The following is a 24936-nucleotide window of genomic DNA, read 5'->3' as shown; positions in this document are numbered from 1 at the left end:
AATAACTGTGCTATTCTATCTCCTGGTGAAATTACTGATATACCTCTTGGAGAACTAGCTATAATTTTTATTTCACCTTCATAATCGGGATCAATTACCCCAGGACTTATCATAAGTCCTTTTAGTGTAGAAGAACTGCGTCCCAATAATAAGCCTACTGTTCCCTGGGGAAGAGGTCCTTTTACTCCTGTGGGAATGATTTGAATTCCCATCTCTGGGGTTAGTACTGCTCTGGCAGAGGCGCAGATGTCCAGCCCTGCGCTCCCTCTAGTTTGTCTGATGAGGGATTTAATGGATAATGCGTCCTGGGCACTACCTTGATGGGGCTGTTGGGTTCCTCCATTGCCCCATATATTTGTGGTTTGGGGCCCCGGGGCATTGGGCCCTCTAGTCCGTTTTTTGGCAATGGAGCTTGATACCTTTCTCCACGATATCGTGGGTAAACACTTGGTCCTTGTCCGTTTTTTGATAACGGAATACCCTCTATGGTGGTTTGAGAACGGCATTCATTAGCCCAATGTCTCCCTCTACGGCATCGTGGGCAAATACCTGGTATTCTATTCCTTTGATATCCAGCTTTGTTAAACCCTCCTCTTATGGGGCAACTCCTTTTAAAATGTCCTGTTTGATTACAATTATAGCATGTTCTTGGCCTGGCATCTAAAGCCTGTTGTACTGCTGCTAAGACTTGCCCCTGTTCATTAATGTCTCTACATAATTTAATATATGTGTTTAAATCCTCATGTCTCCATGGTCTAATGACCTCTCTGCAGCAACGATTTGCTTGGTCATAAGCCAGTTGTTTTATAAATGGCATTACCTGTTCTGTATTTCCAAATATCCTAGAGGCTGACTGAATAAGTCTATCTACAAATTCAGCATAAGGTTCATTAGTTCCTTGTATTACCTTAGATAATTGACCTTGTAAGTCTCCATGCCCCTGTAAAGTTTTCCATGCCCTAACTGCATCTACAGCAATTTGTGCGTACACACCAGGGTCATATTCAATTTGTTGTCTTTGACCCTCATAAGGTCCCTTCCCCAAAAGCATGTCCATATTTCTTTGAGGGTACCCAGCTTCTGCATTTCGCCTAGCTGTCTCCATGCAAAATTCCTCATTGGCAACCTTCCATAACAAATATTGTCCTCCGTTTAGCACAGATCGACACATGTTAGCCCAATCTGCTGGTGTCATGTCCAAGTTGGTAACAGATTCAACCATGCTTATTGTGAAGGGAGCTTGCGGCCCATAGGTCGTTACAGCCTCCTTTAATTGCTTTATTGTTTTGAAATCTAAAGCACGGTGAATTCGTTGCCCTCCTGCCTGCTCAAGTACAGGGCATGCTAATCTTTGGGGTCCTGCCTCAGAATTCCGTCCATCAACTACGGTAGTTGAGGGCCGCTCAGCGGTAGATGGAGCTGTTGGCTGAGTTACGCCCTCTGGTGATAGAACGGAGTTGGTAGCAACCTCCTGTTGTAATTCTCCACCTGATGGCTGCTTGTCCTCTAAGCTTGCTTTCTTTAAATTCTCCTCTGTCTGACTAGCTTGAGAGACCTTCTCTTTTGCTTGACCTAGCGTTTTTTCTACCATAGTCTGGACCTCTAACAATTTACTTAACAGTTTTTCGGTTTGTTTTTTATTGGATTCTAATCTACTATAACCTAACCCAATAAGGTAGGATAAAACAAAGCCGAAGCAGAATGAAACAAAGACGGAGCAGACAATGGTTGTATCAATTTTCTCTTTCTCAGGGCTGAATAACTTCAAACCTTGAGCCAACCATTTTTTCCAGTTCGCCTGAGAAAATTCTAGGGCTAGGGAGCTCGAAATGAAAACAAAATAAATCAAAACAAGAACACATTGTTTTCTGAGAAGGTCATCCATCCTGTCGCCTTCCCTCAGGGGCGAGCAATTTACTCACCTCTAAGCTTCAGGCGTTCCCCGTACGGGCCGCCAAATGCCGCAGTCTTGGCTGGGCACAGAATCACGAGCCAATCAAGCAGGAACAAAACTTTATTTTGAAAAAGCCGCTAACACTCTCAGCGCCAGCAAGTCAAAAACCGGTCCTCCCACGAGGGTGTCCGACCGGAACCGCGCGCCGACCGGAACCCCCCCGTCTCCTCCCACCTCCTCCGGAATTCCCTCCTACTATCCTTCCCCAACCAATGGGAACTCTCCAGCAGTCCCGTAAAGTCCCGTAACTTGAGTCCGGTAGCAGGCCAAGGTGAACAGCGGGAGTCCAGTTTGCATATGAATGTAAATTTTAACATAATCATCTCAGTGGCTAGCTGGCGTCACTTTACAACCAAAGGTGCCATACATCGTATATATGCTTGTGGCTCCTAGCACCAATCCTAGAATCAAACCAGGTTTCTATGTGAACTTTTGCTGTGGAAATTTCCATCTGGAGCCAACAGAGTTCTCCAATTTTCCCCTGCAGGCAGATGCCTTAAAAGACAGATCAATAATATGGTTTCCTTTTCAGTAATTTAATCATGCTGTCTGCTTTGTTTCTGGAGCCTTCCTGTTTTCCATGCCTGCAGGGGTCTGCCTGGACCTTTCAGCATGGGAGGGTACATCTGGAAACGCCCTATTCAGTAGATTCCTGCTACTGAGTTGAAAACTCTAGCCATGCATCTGTTGTGATAGAAACAAGAGAAACACTATGGTTGCTTTAGAAAGCTGCTAGTTCATAGAGCCCAGTGATAAACATGACATTTGAGAAACTCCAGTGGGCTACAGATACAGATGTTAAAGGCATGTTTAAAGTCCCTGTCTGTGCCCTAGTGTTCATGGAGCAGCCAGCCCTGTCCTCAGATGGGTGCATGTGGAGAAGTGGAAATGAGAACTGCATGTACCACAGTGTGACAACCTTCGTGCATACAAGTTCCAATGCTTTCTCTCTAATTCTGGCAGAGGGCCAGGGAGCTTTAAGCTGTCAGAGTCAGTGTTTTCAGGACTGATGGTTAACGAGGTCAAATGAAAGGAAAAAAGAGGTTGCCAACTTCCACTGCAGGTTTCAGAGATGAAACAACCTGAGAGTTTCTTGAAGCTGAGCTGATTTTCAGCCCAGTGAGTGACAGTGTGGCCCAAAGCAAGGATTCTCAGTCTCTTTCTCCCCAGGAAGCTGACAAACTTGCAGATTTCCACAGAGATTGATTCACAAGGTGACCCTGATGCAGAAACTTTAAGACTTTAAGGTTTTGCTTAAGAGTAAACTGCCCCCAGGGACAATTGACTTAACTTTTTGGAGCCTCAGTCCCTTCCTCTGTAAAACTGTGCTGCTGGGAATAATGGAAGAGCCACCCCAGAGAGAACTGTGCAAGGTACCAGCCCAGACCCACTGGTGTGAAGGCCTGTGTAGCCCTGCTTAGGTTTCTGTGCACATCTGTGTTACAGCCTCAGAGATCTGTCCTCATGCCTTTCCCTGTCACCACCCCTACCCCCAACTGCTTTTAGTTCCTTAAACATATTTTGCTCTCTTTGTCCTGAAGCCTCCTTCTTCTCTTCCATTTCCCAGCCAGAGAACAACTACTCATTTTCCTTGTCTCAACTCTTTTCCACGATTATTGATCTGGATGGTTTCCCTAAAAGCCTTCTCTCCTATAGATCCCAAGATGGACTTGTAGCATGGAACTTTGCATAAAATATACTTGGGAGTTCATAGTCTATAACTCCCTCTCTGGTCTGGGACATTCTTAAGGGAAGGGACTGCTTCCTCCTATTTTATTCTTTGCATAGCCCCCTTTCCCAATATGGACGGGCTCTAGTGACCCTGTCCCAGGTTTTCTTACTATGTATTTCTTGAGCCACCTCCTCCCAGGTCACCAGCTACCCTGGAAACACCCTGTTCTCAAAGTCTACCATTCTGCTTGGCCTCACTGACTGATCTAGAGGTGGGCACTAGACTCAAGCCATGCCCCACAGTCTTCCCTCAAGTTCTTTCAAGCTGAGGCAAAGAAAAGGCACAGGGATAAATATATGACTCAGGAGTGTTGGAAGCCATGATCTCCATCTTGGGGGGGAGACAGTGTTGTAAGGGATGAGGAGGAGGATTTGCAGAGGGAGGCAGGAAGAGAGCCCTCCTGGCAGTAGAGTCTGGCCCTGCAATTCCTCCCAGGGTTCAATTGCAGGCCTACCTGCTACTCATCTGGCTAGTCCACCCTTATTTGGAAATCAATAGAGTCAACAGATGCCCCTTCATACCTGACTTGGTCCCTTACTCTGGCCCCTGCCCCAGGTCTGGATTGCTCAGCAATTGGTCCACAGAAGGTACTCAATAACTATTTGTTGACAAACTGATAGCAGATATGTGTCATCTCATTACAAATTGGTACCACACATGTTACCAATCCTGGTATCTTTTGCAGCAGAGTCAGAAAAATTATAAGAGAAAATGACAACTTGTAGAACAACTCACTCAGAACAAAAGTGAATTTTTTAGTTTTATCCAGGGTTTCACTATTATAAAACTAATTAGTATAACGAAAACATAACATAACAAAACTTAAGAGATACACTGGACAAGAAAAAAATTCATAGCTACAAACACTTAGATCAATAAAAGTGAGAACAATTAAATTCTCAATTCATAAGATAGGGAAAAAACGTCAACATAGTGAAAGAAAACAAGGCACAAGAATAGACATAATGAAGATAAAATCATAAATTAATGAAATAGAGAACCAGATAGATCTATGGAGTTAAAATCCTTGTACTTTGGGAAAATTAAGAGACAAAACACTAATTAATTCAGTCAAGGAAAGAGGAGAAAAAATATATAAAACCAAGAAATAATGTTGGGGAAATAGCTATTAAAAAGTGAAAACTGTAAAAATTCATGAGATTACTCTGCAAATTTTATGCAAATAAATCTGAAAGTATAAGTGAAATGGATAATTACCCAGAAAAATACAATTTTCCAAAATGACTTCTTTAAGAGAGAGAAAGCTTCAACAGAACACTTTTTTTTTTTTTTTTTACAAAAGTGGGAGAAATTTTAAAGGAATTATCCCACAACTACAGCACCAGGCTTAAAGAATTTCACAGGAGGTCTAAACCTTCAAACACCAGCTGGTTTCAATGCTGCACAAATTCTTTCAGTGCATGAAAAATAAAGGTAACTTCCAAATTATTTTTCTGAAGTAAATGTAACACTGTTCCTTAAACAAATACACATACAAATATTAGTGCAAAAATCATAAAATCAGTGAACAGAAACAATATCTGCTATGGTTTGAATATGTTCCCTAAAAAGCATGTATTGGAAACTTCCAATGCAATAGTGCTGGGAAGTGGGATCTAATGGGAGGTATTAGGCCATGGGGGCTGCCCCCTTGTGAATGGATTTATGCTGTTGCCTTGGGAGTGGGTTCATTATTACAGGAGAGGGCCCATTGTAAAAGGCTGAGTTCTGCTATGGCACACCCTGTAATTCCAGTTACACAGGAGGCTAAGGCAGGAGAATCTTACAATCTAGGCCACTCTAGGCAAGTTAAGGAGACCCTGCCTCAAAATTAATTAGTTAATTAATTAATTAGGACTAGGAATGTTACTCAGAGGTAGACTACCCCTGGGTTCAATCCCCACAGTATTACTAAAAAAAAAAAAAAAAAAAAAAAAAAAGACAGAGTTCAACCCCCCTTTCTCTTACTTCCTTTTCCCTCTGCCTTCTGTCATGAAATTACACAACAAGAAGACACTCAACAGATGCCATCTTGGACTTCTCAGCCTCCAAAACTGTGAGAAATAAATTTTTATTCTTTATACATTAGTCTCTGGTATTCTGTCACAGCAGAACAAAATGGACTCAGACAACATTGTGTTAGGAAAATAATTAAACCTAAGGGAGATTTATTCCATGAATGCAAGGTTGATTCGATAGTATAGTAAAACACACCATTTCAGTGATTTATGAAGAATAATTTCATAATCTCCATTGATGATAAAAATATTTTGATAAAATTCAAAATTTATTTTTAACTTAAAGAACATTCATGAAACTTCCTTAATATGATAAAATATATAAACCCTAGTTCATACATTAAGTGAAGAATTGCTATTGGCATTTCCACTAAGATCAGGAACAAGGCAAAAATGCTCACTGTTTCCACTACTATTTATTATTGCCCTGGAGTCATGAGCCAATGCAATTAGACAAGAGAAATCAATTTGAGGCATAGAATTTGAAAACAAAGTAAAACTATGCCTATCTTCGGATAATGCAATAGTATACCTCAATCTGAATCAATCCTCAACTTAACTCAAGCAATAAAAGAATTAAGGTAGAGAAGCCTATGGTCTTCATAATCACAAAATAAATCAAAAGATAATAGTGAGGGGCTGGCTGGGGTAGTGGCTCAGTGGCAGATCACTTGCCTAGCATGTGTGAGGCCCTGGGTTTGATCCTCAACACCAGATATAAATAAGTAAAAAATTAAGGTACATCAACAAGTAAAAAAAGATAATAGTGAATAAATTACCACTTACAATAGTAATAATGAAAACACTTTAGGAAGAAATCTAGTAAGAAATGTGCAGAACCTATAGGAGAAACACTTTCAAATGTACCTGAAAGATATAAAAGTTGACATGAACAAATGGAAAGATACCCCTTCTTCTTGGGTTGATGACTCAACATAATAAAGATGTAAGTTCTCCCAAAATTCATTTATATATAATTTAATAAAAAATACAAGCAAACTCTTTATGAGGCTAAATAATTGATATAAAAATCATGTAGAGGCGAGCGCGCTACCGCTTGAGCCACATCCCCAGCACAACAGACATGAGTATGTCAACATGTAAATCAATGTAAGTGTAACTGATGTGACTCTGCAATCTGTATACGGGGTAAAAATGGGAGTTCATAACCCACCTGAATCAAAGTGTGAAATATGATATATCAAGAACTATGTAATGTTTTGAACAACCAATAAAAAAAATCATGTAGAAAAATAAATATTCAGATATCTAGAAACACTAATATTTTAGGAAAAAAGAGCCACAAGGACTGTCCAGTTCTATTTTGTATTAAATCATGATATAAAATCTCTATTGCTAAAAATGTGAGATATTGGCACATGAATAGACAGAGATTAGTTGACTAGAATGGAAATCAAGAAATAGACTTAAGTATATTTGAAAATTTAGTATATGATGAAGGTGTTATCTTAAATCCCTGGAGCACAGGTGGGCTCTTTAATAAATGAAATGACAAGGAGGAGCTACCTGGAAAAATGACAACATTAGATACACACCTCACACATACTTCACACTATCCACAGAAATAAATTCCAAATTGAAAATAAAAGGAGAAGAATAGGAGAAAAATATAAGAATTCCTCTATTAACTGGGTATATAGAAAGAATACAATAAAACAAAGGCTTGATAAATTATACCCTATAAAATATTTGCAGGGTCAAAAATAATTGAAGGGACTGGGGATGTGGCTCAAGCGGTTGCAAGCTCGCCTGGCATGCGTGCGGCACAGGTTCGATCCTCAGCACCACATACAAACAAAGATGTTATGTCCACCGAGAACTAAAAATAAATAAATAAATATTTAAAAAAAATCTCTCTGTCTCTCTCTCTCTCTCTCTTTAAAAAAATAATAAAAATAATAATAAAATTCATTTTTAAAATGTATATGTCTAGGGCTAGGGTTGTGGCTCAGCGGTAGAGCACTCGCCTAGCACGTGCGAGGCCCTGGATTCGATCCTCTGAATCACATAAAAATAAATAAATAAAATAAAGGTATTGTGTCCATCTACAACTAAAAAATAAATTTAAAAAAAATGTATGGGCTGGGGATGTGGCTCAAGCAGTAGCGCGCTTGCCTGGCATGCGCGAGGCACTGGGTTCGATCCTCAACACCACATAAAAATAAAATAAAGATGTTGTGTCCACCTAAAACTAAAAAATAAATATTTTTTAAAAATTAAAAAAAATGTATATGTCTAAGAGGAAATCTTTTACCTTAAGTGTTATTTTAGATCTACTGCAAAAGCAATCATATCTTACCTAAATCAGCCACTTCCATAGTTTTTACTCCATAGTAGCATGGTGGAGGGAAGGAACTTGACAGTGGAGAGGGAGAGAGAGCCTCACTGGGGTTAGTATTGGCTTCCACTTTACCTTCTTCAGTTTCTTGTGGGCCCCGCTGTGGTTCCCCTGCACCAGGTCCTCCCCACCCAGGAGCCGGTATGTCTCTGCCACCTCTGGGCTGAAATCGCCAAATGCTCCCACTTTGGCTTCCAGGGACTCTTTCAGGATCAAGGTTGCTCTCTGAGAAAGAGACAAAAATCTGTCTGGTTAAAAAGTTCAAAGGCTGATTAAAATCAGTGGTTTCTAAAGATAATTATGTAACTGTTATGGTTTGGCTCTGAAATGTCCCCTAAAAGCTCATATGTTGAAGACTTGGCCAATGTTCAGATGGAGGTTTTGGGGAAGTGAGTGGCTCATGTAGGCTTTAACCTTTTCAATGCATTAATCGACTTGATGGATTAATAATTTGAATGGACCACTGGAAGGAGCTGGAAAGTATAAACAGATGGGGCATGGTTGAAGGAAGCAGGTTTCTAGGGGACAATATCTTGTCCCTGGCTCTTTGCTCACTGTTTCTCTGCTTCCTGGCTGCCATGAGCTGACAGCTTTTCTCTGCCATGTCCTTCCATCATAATGTTCTGACTCACCTGGAGCCAGCCAACCACACAGACTGAAACCTCTGAGCTAATGTACCAAAATCAACTCTTCCTCCTTTAAGAGGTTTATGTCAGGTATTTTGTTCACAGTCATGAAAAACTTAGTAATACACATAACTGACTACAATTTCATTTTTTAGAGGAATGGGTTTGGAGGTCTTATGAACTGGGGTTACTCTTCTCTGGTTAAATAGGAGACAGAAATTAACATATTTTGGGGGAAGAAGATTAAAGTGTGAAAAGGGAATGCATCAAGGCCACTTCTGGGAGGGTGATAAGAACAAAAGCTAACCAGTATGAGTGGAGTCCTTATGTGTCACAAACTGCACTGCACAGTTTATATGATCTCATTTATTTATTTATTTTTTATGTGGTGCTGAGGATGGAACCCAGGGCCTCACATGTGCTAGGCAAGTGCTCTACCACTAAGCTAAGGCCCAGCCCATAAATTCTGTCTTATTTATATAGATACAATTTTAAACCTCATTTGACAAAAGGGGAAACTGAGGCATGGGGCAGCAGAAATTTGCTCAAGAGTCAGCTCATCAATGGTAGAGCTAGGTTCTGCATCCGGCCAGTAATTTTAATACCTTTAAGATCCACATTCTTCTTCCTCTATGCACACTGATGTTCTTATAAGAGAAAACTAAACAGAACATCCAGATCATGCTCTGGGTTTTCTATTCTCAGGAAAAAAATAGTTTGGGAAACCAAAAGTAAACATTCCAACATGATGTGACATTTTGTTTGGTTGATTCAACTTATTTATATCAACTTGGAATAAAAAAAATGTGAATTGGTCAGAAAACAATATTTCCTGACAATTTCTTCAGATACCAGGACTAAAACCCTGTTTAGGCATGCTGGTCTCCCACACTTCCTGAAATTCTTCCACAATCTTCCACATGAGAGCACAGTTACAGTTCTAGGGCACAAATGTTGAATCCAACAGCCAAATAAAGCAGGGACTTGTGAAAGGGCTTTCTATAACACAGCCCCATAAGTGTCCTGATGGTGTCCCTCAGACAGAGGGGTGAAAGGCTTCCATCCTTTTGTTGGCAAAAATATGAGTTAAGGGCTGGGCTGGAATAGCAATGGTGGGGACACCACATTAAAGGTGCTAATGAGGCAGAAATCAATTTCTTAGGAAGAAAGAGAAATTGCTGTAGGAGCAGAGTGATTGACTTGCTATGTGGGGCCCACTGAAGAACATGAAGGACTAAGATTTTAATCCAGACCTACCTGAGGGTAAGGCCCATCACATGCCCTCCTAACATCTGTGAGCACGAACATAGAATGATGGGAGTGTTCAGTTTGGTGGCTTTGTTATGGGAATTGAATTCTATCAGTCTTTGGGGAGCCATGGATGGAAAGAAGAGCTGAGACTCCTTTTCCTAAATGAAGCTTTCAATGCTGTTTACAGCCTAACTGGGGAGACTGGAGATGGATGATCATGAAGTTAAATGGCAAGTTAAGATGACAGTGGAAATGATGCCACTGGTTTAGAGGAAGCAGGTGTCAGACTCTAATAGTTAGGAAAAGCTTAAGAGACAGGAGTGAAGAACAATTAGGGCTTAGGTGAGAAAAGTCCCCCAAACTGGAGAAGCACAGGACCTATTGGGTGAGTGAGTAGGTTCATTTGACTGCAGCAAAGTATGAAGTGGAGAAGAGAGAGATGGATCTGGTGGATGATCTGCTTTGTGCCAGGCTCCGGAATTTGGATTTTCTTACAGGAAATAAGAAGTCAGAGAAAGTTCTTGAGCAGGAGAGTGGCACTACTAGAGGTGGCACCACCTCCCTCCCCCTATATCTTATCCTGCAGCAGAGGGACCTTCCTTTACATTCTATTGTGAAAGATATTTCCTCCCAAAGATCACTTTCCTGTTGATGCCAGTTTCTGACTCATGCGTAGACTGTGAGCACATCTGGGAACATCTATGTGACTCCCCTTGCTTGTCTCTGTGACCATCCTTGGGCCCAGCCCTTTTTGGCAAACTCCTGCTAAGCCCCACAGGGAGAAATTTGTGACCAAAAGGTGAGAACAGCATGAGGCTGCCACGTTCAGCTGGGCAGGCTGCACCATGCACAAGGGCACCTGACAGGAGAAGAGACAGGGATGGAACCAGCCCATGTTGCATTTTCTCTGGGCACTGTACTCTGGCATGGGCTGTGTCCACCTGAGCGAGGGACAGCTTTTCTATTCTTACAAGGGGCACCAGAAGGACTATCAGTGATCCTAAAATGAAAACAGTGTTTGCTAAAATCTTCAATGGCAGCTTGAGAGAGGAAGGAGCATCTTTAAATCAACACCACTGATTCGGGTGACCTGGGCAAGCAAGGACAGAGAGGCATAGCATCAGTGACATTGGGCATCGGTGCCTTAGCAGCAGACACCATGGCAGGAAGGCAGATGGGAACAGGAATGGGGCACATGCCTGTGGCCATCAGAGAAGTCAGCTGGCCTGCAGCCAAGTAGCCATCCACCCATCTGCTCATCACTCCTCATCATAAACAAGAAGGTCCCTGTTCTCATGGAACTCAGTCTAGTCACACAAGAGATTTTGAACATGTGCATAAACTTCTACGAATGAATATTTTTCTACATCATACTGGGTTCTGTAAGGAAGAGTCAAGGAGAAAGTCAAATGCAGATGGGAGAGGAAGCAGGGAAGCTGGTAAGATTTGAAGGATGCATTGGCATTAGCCTGAAATGAATGGAGAAGGGCTTCCCGGAGGAGAAGGAAGCAGACACAGCCCAGAAATGGGAATTAGAAAAGGCCAGTGTGACAGGAACACAGATTGGGGAGCAGGGACAAAATGAAATCAGAAATGTCAGCACAGTCTATATCACAGAAGGGATTGTGGGGCATAGAGGGATTCTGGTTTGTCCCAAAGGCACTGAGGGGACATTGGAATATTTTACAAATGAATGTTCATTAATCGGATTTGCTTTTTGAAAGGTCACCAGGGCTTCCTTGGGCTGAAGGGGTGAGGAAGAGGCAAACATAGAAGCAGCTGGAAGACAGGAGCTTGTTAGAGTAGTCCAGGCAAGAGAGGATGCCTGATGGAGGAAAAGGGAAAACAATGGGTGGACTCAAGATATATTTTGGAGGGAAAAATGGCTGTGGAGTTAGGTTGGGCAAGGCATGAGGGGCAGACTTACCCTGGTTTCTCTTACCTGAGCTCCTCATAAAACGTTTAGAGGTAGAACTGGGATGTCTAGGGGTGGGAATCTGAGGCCTCTGGAAGCCTTTCCCTCCTTGTTTGGGTGATCCAGAAAAACAGTGAAACGCCACTTGTTATGGTGGCTGTGGCCTTACTTTGGCCTGAGAAATATGGTACATCTAGATTAAAAGCCCGTGCTCCTTAACTGATAGAGAATTGAGGATAAAGGAAGAGCTGTTGGGGAAGAGGTCTACAGATGGCAAGGATAACAAAGTTTTCACCTCCAAGATTTGTCATGACAGGTTAGAAAAGATATTGAGCTACACCATGGCTTCCTTTAGCTTTAGGTTTCACAGGAAATAAGTTCCCAAGGGTTTAATTGCCAATGAATAAAACTCTGGGTCTTCTTTCAGTTTTATAGTCCATGTCAAGCACACCTGGGTAGATCCATGGTAAAAGAGAGTGAGCTGAAACTTCTGCACTGTGTAGCTTTCACTAGATATGCAAATTCCATTCATTACCCAAAATGAGGAGAGAAGAATAGACACACTAGCTCTCACCCTCTATCCCAACCAGAACTGAAGGCTGCAGTAAGCAGGGTTTTGTCAAGCAAGTTCTCACGGTTTCTAACCCCTCAGAAGCTTTTGTAGGTGAATATGACATCTACATTCTCATTAACAATTTTCCAGTTTCTTAGTGTAACTCATTTGGAAGCTACCCAAAGTGGCCTCCTGGTCTTATTTGTGTCCTTCCAGGGCAAGAATATGCCTTGCACATAGTAGATACTTAATGGATACTTGCAGGGTAAGGAATAGCCCTTTGGATATCAACCAGGTTGCCCATGTGAAGAACTATACAATTATGATCTGAGCTCACCTCTTTTTGTCCAATGATTTGTAGAAAATGGCAAAATTCATCTTGAATTGAAAGAAATTTGGCTCTTGCCTTCCCTTCAGAATCTTTAAGATGAGTCATACTGTCTTGAAAGTACTGCTCAGCCATATCTGAAGAAAAGCATCATAACAACAATCTTGACAACTGCTCACAGATTTGAAGTGGAAACAGAACAAATATTCTTTTAACAGTGGTGAACTATTTGCAAATAATCAGCCTTTGGACAAGAGAAACCAATTAAGGAACTTGCCCTTTCCCCTTATCCTGCCTCTTTTACCAGAAAAGATTTTTTACAGAAAAGATTTAGGTCTCAGAAGGATACTGTAATTTCCTTTCCTTAATTTTCATACATTTTAGCTTTCTTTGTGATAGAAAAGGTGAACTTAATGCAAGAGGAGAAACTATACCCCATAACCTGAAGATGGTGGCAAGTTTGCATGCTGATTGTTCATTAATTCTTCCTATAACTCCGATTACTCCTCACTGACATTGGGATCCTCAGGGCCCACTTATTTTAATGGACTCCGACTGTAATCTTATTACATATTTCTATAACATGAAAAAGTCTGGAAAATACAGTCGACATGCTACTGGGGGATAATCCATGACCATTCTAAACCCTTAAAAATCCTGGCTATAATTTAACAAAAATATTTTAAAATATATGCTAATCATGAAAGCAAAAAGGGAAAAGTTTAGGTATGGAAAATGAAGAGGGAATTGAAAGCCAGAACAGCAAGTGGGTGTTAGTCAGCTTTCCATTGCTGTAGCAAAAACAGGAATGAGGTTGTAAAAGGACCCAGACTCCAGGAGACAATGGAGATGGCTCATAATTTCATTTTAGCCTAAGCAGAGAAGCCAAACTTACTGTGCCAGATTTTTGCTTTGCAGAGCTGTACTCTAATAAATAGGTATTTAAACTGCTTTAATTTCTATGAAGTAAAAGAAAATAAATACAGTTTATGCTATGATTGAACATTATGCTCCCTCAAACTTGTATGTTGAAGGCCTAACCTCTAAGGCTTTAGGAGGTAGAGTCTTTCAGAGGTGATTAGGTCACGAGAGTGGAGCCCTTATACATGGAAGTAGTGCCCTTATGAAAGGGATCCCAGAAAACTCCCTTTTGCTTTCTGCCATGCGAAGACACAGTGAAAAGTCTACATCAACCAGGAAGCAGGCCATCTTCAGGTACCAAATCTAGCACTTTGACCTTGGGCTTCCTAGCCTCCAACTTTCTGGGAAACACATTTCTGTGTTTCATCAGCCACCGGATCCATGTTATTTTGTTATAGCAACTTGAAGAGAATATAACACCCAAGAATCCCTAAAATGGTGATGAGAACCATTTCCCTGGTCTGAAGTGAGGCTGTAAGTCTGCCCATCCAGGGGCCATAGCTAAAAAATGGATATTTGTGGGGTTTTTTTATTTTTTATTTTTATGTGGTGCTGAGGATCCAACCCAGCACCTTGCACGTGCTAGGTGAGCGCTCTACCACTGAGCCACAACCTCAGCCCCAAAATGGATATTTGAAAGAATGTCAATTACAAAAACTGTCTCAAAAATTAAAGGTTAACATTAATTGAGAGCCAACTACATGTTAGCTTTCTTTTAAAATTTATTTTTCTTTCCTTCTTTTTTGGTATTGGGTATTGAACCCAGGAGTGCTTTACCACTGAGTTATATCCCAGTCTTTTTATTTATTTATTTTTAAACTTTGAGACAGGGTAAACAGGGTCCTGTAAGTTAATGGGGGTCTCGCTAAGTTGCTAAGCCTGGCCTCCAGCTTGCAATCCTCCTGCCTCAGCCTCCTGAGTTGCTGGGATTACAGTTGAGTGAGTGCTACCACATCCAGCTATGTGTCAGTTTCATAATCGTTGCTATGGGCTTCTCATCTATTCCAGCCTGAAGAGCAGATGCATTGGAGGCAGCAAGCAGCTGAGATGGACACTGAAAGGACAGAAATGTTATGAAAATGGACAGAATGGTCAAGGAGACAGAAGTCTGATGTGCAGGGAAATGGCCCTGCACACATCAACAGCTCTGAAAACATGCTGGAAATTCAGTTAGAGTCCTGGGTGTTGAGAAAAGATCCAGGTATATTCCATGAGATCCACTTTAGAAAGGAGTGAAGTAAACCCTGGGAAATATGTCTGCCAAATCTAGTCAACCTAAATAAAACTTCAGTCTGAAACTGGGTTGTGTTCGTCCATACCCATCACAGTAAGATGTGATGCTAGACAGATAGAGGAATTCCTTTGCCAGGCATTTGCTCCCAGGGAGGTAGGTCTCTGCTCAGGGTCTATAGTTGGGCAGAGATTCTCTGCTCCTCTCTCTCAGACCAGCAGATACATTTGCCATATTACTCAAGTTTTTGTCCTGGTAGAAGAAAATTCCACCACCTGGACAATATTATGTCTCTTCTACTCCTAACTGACTCATGGGGAAAACATTACAGATTTTATGCTCCAACTAAATTATTAACTTTGGATACTTTGATGATCTGAAGACAGCTAATGTTGGGGGCGATGTGTCATTCATTTTGTTGATTCTAAAAGCATTTTTTAACTGGACAGTCCATGTCTAAAGTGATGGAGGATATTCAGAAGTAGAGTACTTTTGATATTTTAAGTTTTTGACTAATTAAGAATTAATTAAAGAATATAACTCAGCCCTTCAAGTAAAGACATTGCTGGGTGCGGTGGTACACAGCTATAATCCCAGTGATTGCAAATTCAAAGTTAGCCTCAGTAGCTTAGCAAGACCTTAAGCAACTTAGCAAGATCCTGTCTTAAAATAAAAAAATATAAGGGTTGGGATGTGTCTCAGTGGTTAAACGTCCGTCCTTGGGTTGTATCTCTGATACAAAAATAAACAGATTAATAAAACAGTAAAGCTCTATCCACACCCCAGTCCCATCCCCTTGGAGACAGGCCCTAACTATGAAGGGTGGCAGAGATGAGGGGTGTGGGAAGGAGCTGTAGCTGAAATACGCTGAGTTTCAGACCCTGGGTATTGGCAGAAGCGGTGTTGCATGCACAGGGAAAGGTGAAAACCAAAAGCACTGGGTGAGGCATTTCCCTCCCCTCTCTTGGGTCGGGAGCCAGTCCCCTAGGCACAAGTGGACAGCCGTGCTGGACACCTTTACCTTGTAACATTCTCCCACCTCCCAGTGTTCATCCCCTGGGTGCTCACGGGCTGGCCAATCACTCTCCCAAAACACCCCATTTAGGCTCCAGGTGCAGCATGCTGCTTGCCCTCAGTGCAGCTAAACTGACAGAGACTTTGAGAAAGGAGTTGCTGGGCCTGATTTAAACTTATGTGCAAATGGCTTATAACCAGGGCTCAGGAAGATTGGTACGTTTTTTCCAAAGAGGATACTTGTAGACAAATATGAATCTCTGGAAGAAAGAAGGAAGGAAGGAAAATGTTACCTAAACTAAGGCCTTATAGCTCACAGAGGCCTCAAATGGGCAGGAGGGGACCGACCTTGCCTGGGAATCTGCCCTCCAGGTTCAGGGCTCCTCAGGTCCTGCTTCCCTTCTGCCCTTTCTGAGCCCCCAATTTCTCCAAAGTTCTGCGTGTTTCCTATTTCTGTTCCTGGAAGCAATGAGCAAGCAAAAAAGGTTTCCCTGACAGGTGTTGTCACATGCATCGCACATCAGACATCTACAACCCCCTGGTAGGACCTGTGTATATTAGGACAACCTTGAATCATGGGAACAAAGGTAGGTCTCAGTCATCTGCAGTGGTTTCCTTCCTCTCTATACATTTGAAACCACTTTTATCTTTATCTGATCCAGGATCCTTCACTGTAAAACCCTGCCTTACATTTCTCCACCCCTTCAACCTTCCAAATTAACTTTGTGAAGGACAATCCACATGACCACCTTTAAGGGGAAAGAAAATTGACTCCTATTCCCAGAGCAAAGGAGCCATTTCCTGATAAGCTGAGTTTCTCCTCCCAGGGGCATCCCAGAGGTCCCTCTGGGCCAAATGACAACAGGATTTCCGAAAAGACAGGAAGCCATAGCCCCTGGGGTGGGAAGCCACCTCCCTTATGTCCCTGGGCCCTGGGTGTGGTTCACCAAGAGCCAGCAGTTTCTGTGTTCTTGCACATGGTTGTTCCTACCTTTAAAAAACACTTCTAGAATCCTCTGCAACCTGATGCTGATGGCCTGGCAAAAGATGAGGTCATTTTCTAAAACACAGGAACACGACCTAGCTTGTAAATCTGAGCCCTGGTGGCAGAGGTGTTCCAAGGCCATGAATTGCTTCCAGTTTTTACCCTAGCAAAATGTTTTGGTTTCTGTGAGTCAGGGGGTGGTGTGTGTGTGGTGGAGGAGGGGAGTATAGTTCAGTGGGCAGGGTGGTTTACTGTCTATAGATGGCTTTGTTTGGGACTGGAAGTCGTGCCCTTTCTAGACAGACTGTCCTGAGATGTTCACCTACAGTCAAGAGAAAATTGAGGCTTCATTCACAGAGTAGAAGGAACAAGCAATATAGCCCCTGGAGGTCAGAGGCTTTTAATTAAAATAAATTCTGGTAACCTGGAGCTTGTTTCCTGAGGCACGAGTTGGAACAGTAAGGACAGCTTTCATTAAGAGGGAGGTCTCCATGTACAATGTGACAATTATCTTTTTTTTTAAGTCTTAGAAAATAGTCTTTATACAGACTGCAAAGAACCCAGGGGATTTAAAAATGGAAAGTCTGGAATCTTGGCCTGGCATTCATCCAGCAAACAAACAGATCGAACTGTTCAGACCCTGCTGCGGCTGTTGCCCAAGGCTACGGGCCATCTGTGGGGACCATAAGAGAAGCCTGAGGACACAGAAGCCCAGCACACTCTCTCCCCTCATCCTTTCTCTGCAGCAGATCCTCTTTGAGAGGGATACCAGGGCTGGCCTGTGACATGGCTTCTGGGGGTAGCAGAGGGGCTGCTCACAGGCTGGTGATCTGAGGAAGCCCATGGCTATCTATGGGGACAGGTGTGCATCTGGAAAGTTGGTACCCAACAGGGCAGCAGGTTGGGGAGACTCAGGGGATAAAGGTGCCAAGTGCCCACAGAGGGCCTTGCACCTGTGAGGCCTGGTGAGCAGCCCCATTGGATCTTCATGTCTTAAATATCCTCACCATCAAGAAGCTGGCTACTACTCAAAGTCCCACCTGGGGCCACCCAAGTAGTGGTCAGGCCTCCAGCAGTGTAGGACCTACGGCTCTAGTCACTTGGTGAAGTATAAGCTACCTATCTGAAGCCAAATTGGGGCATCAATAACACAGACTTTTCTGGGAAGTACTGATCACAAATTATGAGACAGTATCAAAGTGGAAGACCTGAGCCTGGTGAAAGTGGCCACCACAGAGCCTCTGCAATTTTCCCTCCCTGGGAGAGGCATGAGCAGGCCACAGGCCTTGCTCCAGATACAGAGGAAAGAGGCAGTTGATCAGCCAGGCTTGCTGGAGTCTCAGTCCTGCCCCAGCTGCCCTCTGGGAAGGAAGGCCAACAGCACAGACTTGCATTTGAGGAATGGGCCACCTCTCTCCTCCTCTGCTGGCCCCAAGGGTTGCCTATCCCTGCAGCCCTTCCTCTCCAACACAGAGCTTACCCTCTGGGTCTTCTTGACTCCCTGGGCCTTTGGTGACCAGGATGAGGCTTCCAGAGCATGACCACCTTTCTGGTTTTAGAGTGTGGTAAGAAAGCAGCACTTGAGCTCCATTCTAGGCCTAGCTATGCCTCTAACTTGCTGAGTGACCCTGGTCTCCAATCCTTTAGATTTAATAATTCTAAGATAATTCCAGAAATTTCTGAGAAAGGATACTTCTAACATTGGTACAAACTGTAAAAGGTTTCTCTTGGCCTCACCCCCTGCACTCTGTCTTCCCCTCTCTAACTTGCTCCCTGTGGGGCACAGAACCAGCATGGACACTGATACCTGCATGGGGCGCTCAGAGGCCAAGCTCAGTGACCCTGGAAACAGGGGTTGAGGAAGGGGTGGGTAATACAGGAGGAAGAATTGAGAAAAGGGAGGACATGTAAGGTAGAAAGAGGAGACTTGGGTGAGATACGGTGCCTAGCCTCAGATATGTGCATTTTTCACATCTACTGTGTAAAGATGTGGGGAGAGGCTAGGACCAGTGGGGGCTGGGGAGATACACATATTTGTGCACAGAGAATTATATTCTGGGAATCCTCTTAGTCAGGGATCCCTGCTTCAACCCCCTGGGCTCCAATGGGGCAGAGCCCATTCCAGCTGCTTCACTGGACCTGGCAGAACTCCCTAGCCCGCAGGAGCCCAGGCCGCAGATGGGGCCACTTCCAAACAAGGCTTTCTCCACTCAGCAGGCTCTGCTGCCCAAAGGTTTACACTGAGATGTACTTGGCTTCAAACCATTTCATTTTCATATCCTTTAGAAGACTTATAAGCACAAGGCCAAGGCCTTAAACACTTAGCAGGGCTGGGAGAGCTGTTAATACCAAGTTTGTCGATGGCTGCTCTGGGAAGCTGGCCAGGCTCAGGTTAGTGACATTCCAGGAGCCTGAATTGGGAATCCTTATGCAATCACAACCCTCCTGACTTCTAGGGCAGTTTCATCTGTATGAGGAATGCAGGGAAGGTGCAAGGCAAAGGAATTATCTTGAGCATGGAGCCTGAAACACTTGCTTCTTGGCCAGCAGTGTTTGGTTTGCCAGAGGCAATGCCTTCAATGGGCATCCAGCAAGCAAGTAGGCAGGCCTCATTAAAATCCTCATTACAATCTTTTTCTCTTTTTTTCAAAAACCAAACCCAAAAAAGATCTCTGTACTTTTCACAGACAGGTTTAAACATAGATAAATGGAGCCCAGACCCCCCCGCCCCTCCCCCAAGAAAGAACTGCAGGTTTGCTTCTGTGGGATCTGGCCTGGACTTCTGAACTAGAAGTGACCCAAGTCCAGATGAGAAAGTCCTGGGTGAGAGCTGGGGGACTTGCTCTTCCCTTAGTTATTAGACAACAATAAGTTCCAAATTGTCTACTTTCATTTCCTCCTGCTGGAGGCAACAGAGGCCTGAAGAAACCCCAGGCCTGGGTGGGTTTCTCTTACTCTTGCTGTGGGGGCTTTGACCACATGGAGGGACAGCAGAAACATGACACTGAGACCAGGGGAGCACATACACCCAGTTCTTTAGCAGCCCCTGCTGGGTGTGTCTGTCTCATTCCTGTTTCCAGAGGGAAACGGACGTCTTACATGCTCCGTGGCGGCACCTATTCTGCCCACACCATATGTAGGCACTTGCAGGAAAGAGCTAGGACTGTCTGCATCTCCGCCTGCTGGCCGATCCCCACACTTGCCGTTAAGGGAGCAAGGATTCTAACAGCAGTAGTTCTCAAATGAGGGTCACAAGCTTGGGGTTTCTGCTCTCTGACTCTTTTCTGACTTGCCCATTTAGGTGGTCCACTGAGGCCTTAGAGGCAGGGTCTGTGCTCCTTTCTGCCCCTGTTCCAGGGCTTCAATGTTGCTGAGGGATGATTCTCATCTATTTCTCTTCTGTGGCTTCTCTGCCCTACTCCCTCACTTAGCATTTACTTGCCTTCAGGACTTTGGTAAATGTTCTTCCAGTGACACCAAAGCAACAGATGTTTCAGCTGGTTGTGCTGATTCTAAGAAGGGTCCACCTAGGAGCAGCCTACAGACTGTTCTGGACTTTATTCTTTTGGGGTAGAGCAGTAAGGAGAGAGAGAAGCTTCTTTAAGTTGATGGGACTTTCTAGAAGACACACCTGGTTATGTGAGCTCCTTTGTAGACTGGGAGGTTGTGTCCTGTTTCTAATGGTTGTTAAAGGAGTAAATAAGTCGTTTGTGAAAGTTCAGCACCTGCATACAGAAGGCGCTCAAATGCTGATGCTATTGTTGTTGCTGTTATTATTACTATGATTCCATGAGTCATCTAATGTATATGCTCCAAGCAACTAATCCTGGAGCCTCAAGCAGAAGCCACCCCAGCTCCTAACATGAAAAGCTATCGGCTCCAAGGCCCAGTTCCTGGGAGAAGTCCTCTTCTCACTTTTCTACCTTCACATTCCTCCCACATTTCAATTCCAGCTGGCGGTTGGTTTTCTGGGTGCAGGTCACCAGATGCCCTAAGCAGCAGCAAAGGAGTGGAGCTGAGATCCTAAACAGGCTTCTGGGCCTTGGCTCTTCTTGAGGGCTTTCCAAACCCTTTTCTTTGGGCTGCCTTTGCTCTTCCTGGGTCCCTTGTCTGCCCCAAGCTTCAGATCTGCAGGTCTAAGCAGGCAGGTGTAGGAAGGAAAGGTGACATATGCATTGCCAATCCCAATAACACAGTGACAAATGGCCTCTGGGGAGGACTGCCTGGGCTCTACCATTCACTGGCTGTCAGCCCTTGGGAAAATCATCTAATCTTTTGGTGCCTCAATTTCTCCATCCAAAAACTGGAGATAATTGTATCTATTTCATAGAATTGTTTGAGGATATCTGAGTTAATAAGTGTACCATGGTTAGAGCCATGGCCAGTTATGTCCTATGTTAGAATTAGTTACTATTATTGTGTGTGGTCGTTTAATTCTCACATGCATTAATAACTTTATCAATAAGTTATTATTAATATTAATCTCAAAATAGGGGAGGCAATACCAGAAACTTATTTGAACTGGAAGACTTTAAAGAAAAAAATGTAATTCATATAGGATTTCCACCAATTCTGTAAATTGTACAGAGTAGCCTAACTTTGCAGTTCTGGAGCAAGAACATCTTAGGGATATTTCTGTTGGTCCCCACCCAGTTCATACATTCAGCAAATGAGTATGCTGAGCATGAGGTGTGCTGGGGACCAGAATCCCTTTAGGCTTTACAAAGAGGCTCTTTTGGCCCTTGCTTGGTATTCTCTCAGAAAGAGACCCTTTCTCTCACCTCCTACCAATTTAAATTTTGAGAAAACTCCTGTTGTCTTAAACATAAACCCCCAAGAAAAGCAGGAAAATATCTGACATTTACTTATTCACACTTCTGCTGCCTACGTTAGAAGTTATGAATCTGATCCTGATGCTTGTTTTTGACTCACACAGAACCTAAAACATATTTAAGTTCATTACCACTAATTAAAAGCAAGAGATTTCACGTAAAAATCCAAATTTTTGCATTCTCTTGAAAAAAGCAGATCTTCGAATATAAGCCTGTCTGTCACATAGAGTGATGGGCTGGAGCTAAGTAGGAGGGTGTGGGCTTCTCTAGTTTGCCAAAGGCCTCACCACTCCATATTGTCTCTCATACTACAGCTGATTATAAATAGCCATTCATAATTATACCTGACTCTGTTCTTGGTTTCTACGCACTTAACTCACATTGCTTGTGCTTGGTTCCTCTAGATGTTTGGACTGTGATTCCTGATGTTCTAGGATTTTCCAAAAAATACATATTTGCATTTTAAGTGTTTTCTTAGTAGTTGTGGAATGGAAGCTTCTCTGCCGCTTTTAAAGGAGTTTTAGGCACCAACAAACTGGTCAAAATGTTTCTTCAACAGTTTTGAAGGCAATTCTGATTGTTAAATATGGAATGTTCTAGGGAGGGAGGATCAGACAAGTCATCTCTATGTCTCCTCTCTGTGTACCTAGCCAGGTTGCTCCAAGCTCCAGGAGGTAGAATGAGGGTCTGCAAGGCAGGATGATCAGGTGGATGAAAACCGAAGCTCTTCATCCATGAACAGAGTTCTGGGCTGGGCTGTGGACCTGTTCAGACCATGCTGCTCATCAAGGCTTCCCCTTCTTCTTCTCCCAAGTCTACCCTGCTAGGCTGGCTTCTGCTTAGTGTGACTCCTGCTTTCTGATTCAGCCCCAAGCCTTCCAGGCACTGATTTTATGTTTACTGGAACCTTATTTTACTCAGTATAAAACTATTTTTCTCTGGAATATACCTCTAGGCCTTCTTTATGAGTTATATTCCATTTCTGAATATTCTGTCCCAAACAACAGCAGAATCACTAGAATGTGTGCTTCCTGTCAGTAGAAGCTTTGAGCCTGGGATGAGGGAGTAAAGAATTTCTGAAGCCCGCTGTGCTACCTATTACACAAAGATAAGGAAAACCATGAGTTATAAGTGGCAGCTTCCTTCTGGGATCCTGAAGCTATGAAAGTTCACCCCAATTGAAAGCTCTACACTGAGACTTTGCAGGAGTTCCACTACAATCATTGAAAACCATCACCTTTGAAAGCAGAGCAGATTTCCCTGTGAGCCCAACACCAGTTCCCTTGGGTTCTTAATAGCTATGGATGAAGAGTAGCTGTATTGAAGAGGAAAGGGTCAGAGGAAGGCTACAGGGAGATAGACAGTAAAGGACACTGGGGAAGCAGCAGAGGAGCAGAGCTACAAATTAGAGGAAACCGTGAAGGTTCTCTGAAGGTTCCTATTGAGACCCCATCCACCTGTTCACCCACCCCCTAGGCGCATGCATGTGAGACAGGAGGAAGGAAGACTGGTTCTCACCATGATGCTCGGGCCTCCCAGAAGCGACAGCAGCACGGGCGACAAAGTGTGAGGAGTTGGCTGCCTCCTCTTGAGAGGGGTTTCTACTCAGGATGATGGCATGGGCCTGGCACCACAGAAAAAAGAAACAAGTTATTTATATGCTTGGCAGTTGCAACAGAAAACTGTCCTTACAATGATTAGCAGAAAGTCAAGGAACTTTCCAGCAAGTTGAAAGCAGTGATTGATGTGGAAGCACAATTGACTCTTGGGAGGGCTGGGTTTTAAAAGCACTGAGTGGTGGAGAGAACGCTATTCTGGGGCCTGTCACTAAGTAAACCATTAAAAAGTCTACGATCATTTGAGTCAGCAAAGAGGATCGGGGGCAGGGTGGTCAAGAAGTAAAAAGCATCAGTGCTGTGCGGAGGCAGTGGGCAAGCCCAGCTCCTGGCCTATTGGTCAGCCTAGAAAGTGGAACCTACTCATAGGTGATGATATGTGCCTAATCCACCAAGCCTGTGGGTCTGCACCCTCTGCAAACTGGCATATGGGAGCTGCCTGAGTTTGGAAAACAGGTTCTTTGGAAATAAAGTCCATTTTAAAATTAAACACATACATACACACACACACACACACATACACACACACATACACAACCCGGTGAACACTAAAGAATAATAATTTTTTCAAGTAAAATACATAATACATCCCTTTGAATAAAAAATTACTACTCATCTCCTTGTTAATACTTAGTTTAAAAAATACTATTAGTAATAGTTTCACATTCATCCAATGAATTGACATTTACAGTTTCCTACAACGGGAGAGGCATGGGAGAGAAGGTATTGGCAGCTACAGAAAACTGAAATGAAACGTGGTGAAGTAATACAATAAACTAATGTGAGGCGATAGGGAGTTTGCAATTAATTGCCAAAAGAGTAACAGAAAGACTAAAATGCCATAGGTTTAATAGAGGGAAACACTAAATTGGGGTAGGCAAATTGTACTAGCAACAACTAAGATTTAAGCAGCACTTTAGTTCTTTTGTGTGATACCACTTTTAATTTTCTTGATAATTTTTATGAGCCTCATTTTCTAGGTAAGAAAACTGAGATTGCTGAATGGGTGAGGGCTATAGTTTGGATCTAGAATTCCTCAAAGGGCCCTATGTATTAAAGGCTCAGTCCCCAGGCTGGCACTACTAGAAGGTGGTAGAAACCTTTAAGAGGTGGGGCCTAGTGAGGCATGTCCCTGAAGGGAATTGTGGGACTCCACTCTCTTCTTCTTCCCCTCTTTTGGTTTTTTAGCTGCTATAACGTGACCAACTTTGTTCTGCAATGAACTCCCTACCATGATGTTCTACAGACCCCCCCAAAACAGGGCCAACCCATCATGGACTGAAATATCCAAAACTATGAGCTAAAATAAACCTTTCCTCCTTTTAAGTTGATGTATAACCGTAACATTACTATAGCAATGGAAAGCTAATACAGTAAATGACCAAGATTTCTCCCTATAGTTAATAAGGAATGGAGATGAGGTTCTGACCTTGATAATCTGATTTCAAATTCTGCTTTCAATACCATGTCCTGAATGCTGCCATTCATCCCTCCAACCCATGGGTAGATGTCACTAGCTGATATCAGCACACTCCTAGGAGCACACTGATTCAGCCTCCAGAAGCTACAATGAATTCATGGAGCTGGTGTAGGAGATAAAG

At 43.1% G+C, this 24936-nt stretch overlaps 1 protein-coding gene across 3 annotated transcripts in view; it reads right to left on the bottom strand.

The window, feature by feature from the left end:
- TTC23 (tetratricopeptide repeat domain 23) overlaps window positions 1-24936 on the bottom strand; it is a 116365-nt gene that overhangs the window by 18710 nt on the left and 72719 nt on the right. For all 3 annotated transcript variants that reach the window (XM_081289803.1, XM_081289805.1, XM_081289804.1), the window contains 3 exons: window positions 23238-23343; window positions 12746-12873; window positions 8139-8288 (listed from right to left, as the gene is read on the bottom strand). In XM_081289803.1, coding sequence (XP_081145929.1) covers window positions 8139-8288; window positions 12746-12873; window positions 23238-23343 — 384 coding nt within the window. The remainder of the gene's footprint in view (window positions 1-8138; window positions 8289-12745; window positions 12874-23237; window positions 23344-24936) is intronic.

Source organism: Spermophilus citellus (genome assembly GCF_964194105.1).
Source record: "Spermophilus citellus genome assembly, chromosome: 4".
Classification (NCBI taxonomy): Eukaryota; Metazoa; Chordata; class Mammalia; order Rodentia; family Sciuridae; genus Spermophilus; species Spermophilus citellus.
This window is presented reverse-complemented; position numbering and strand designations above follow the sequence as displayed.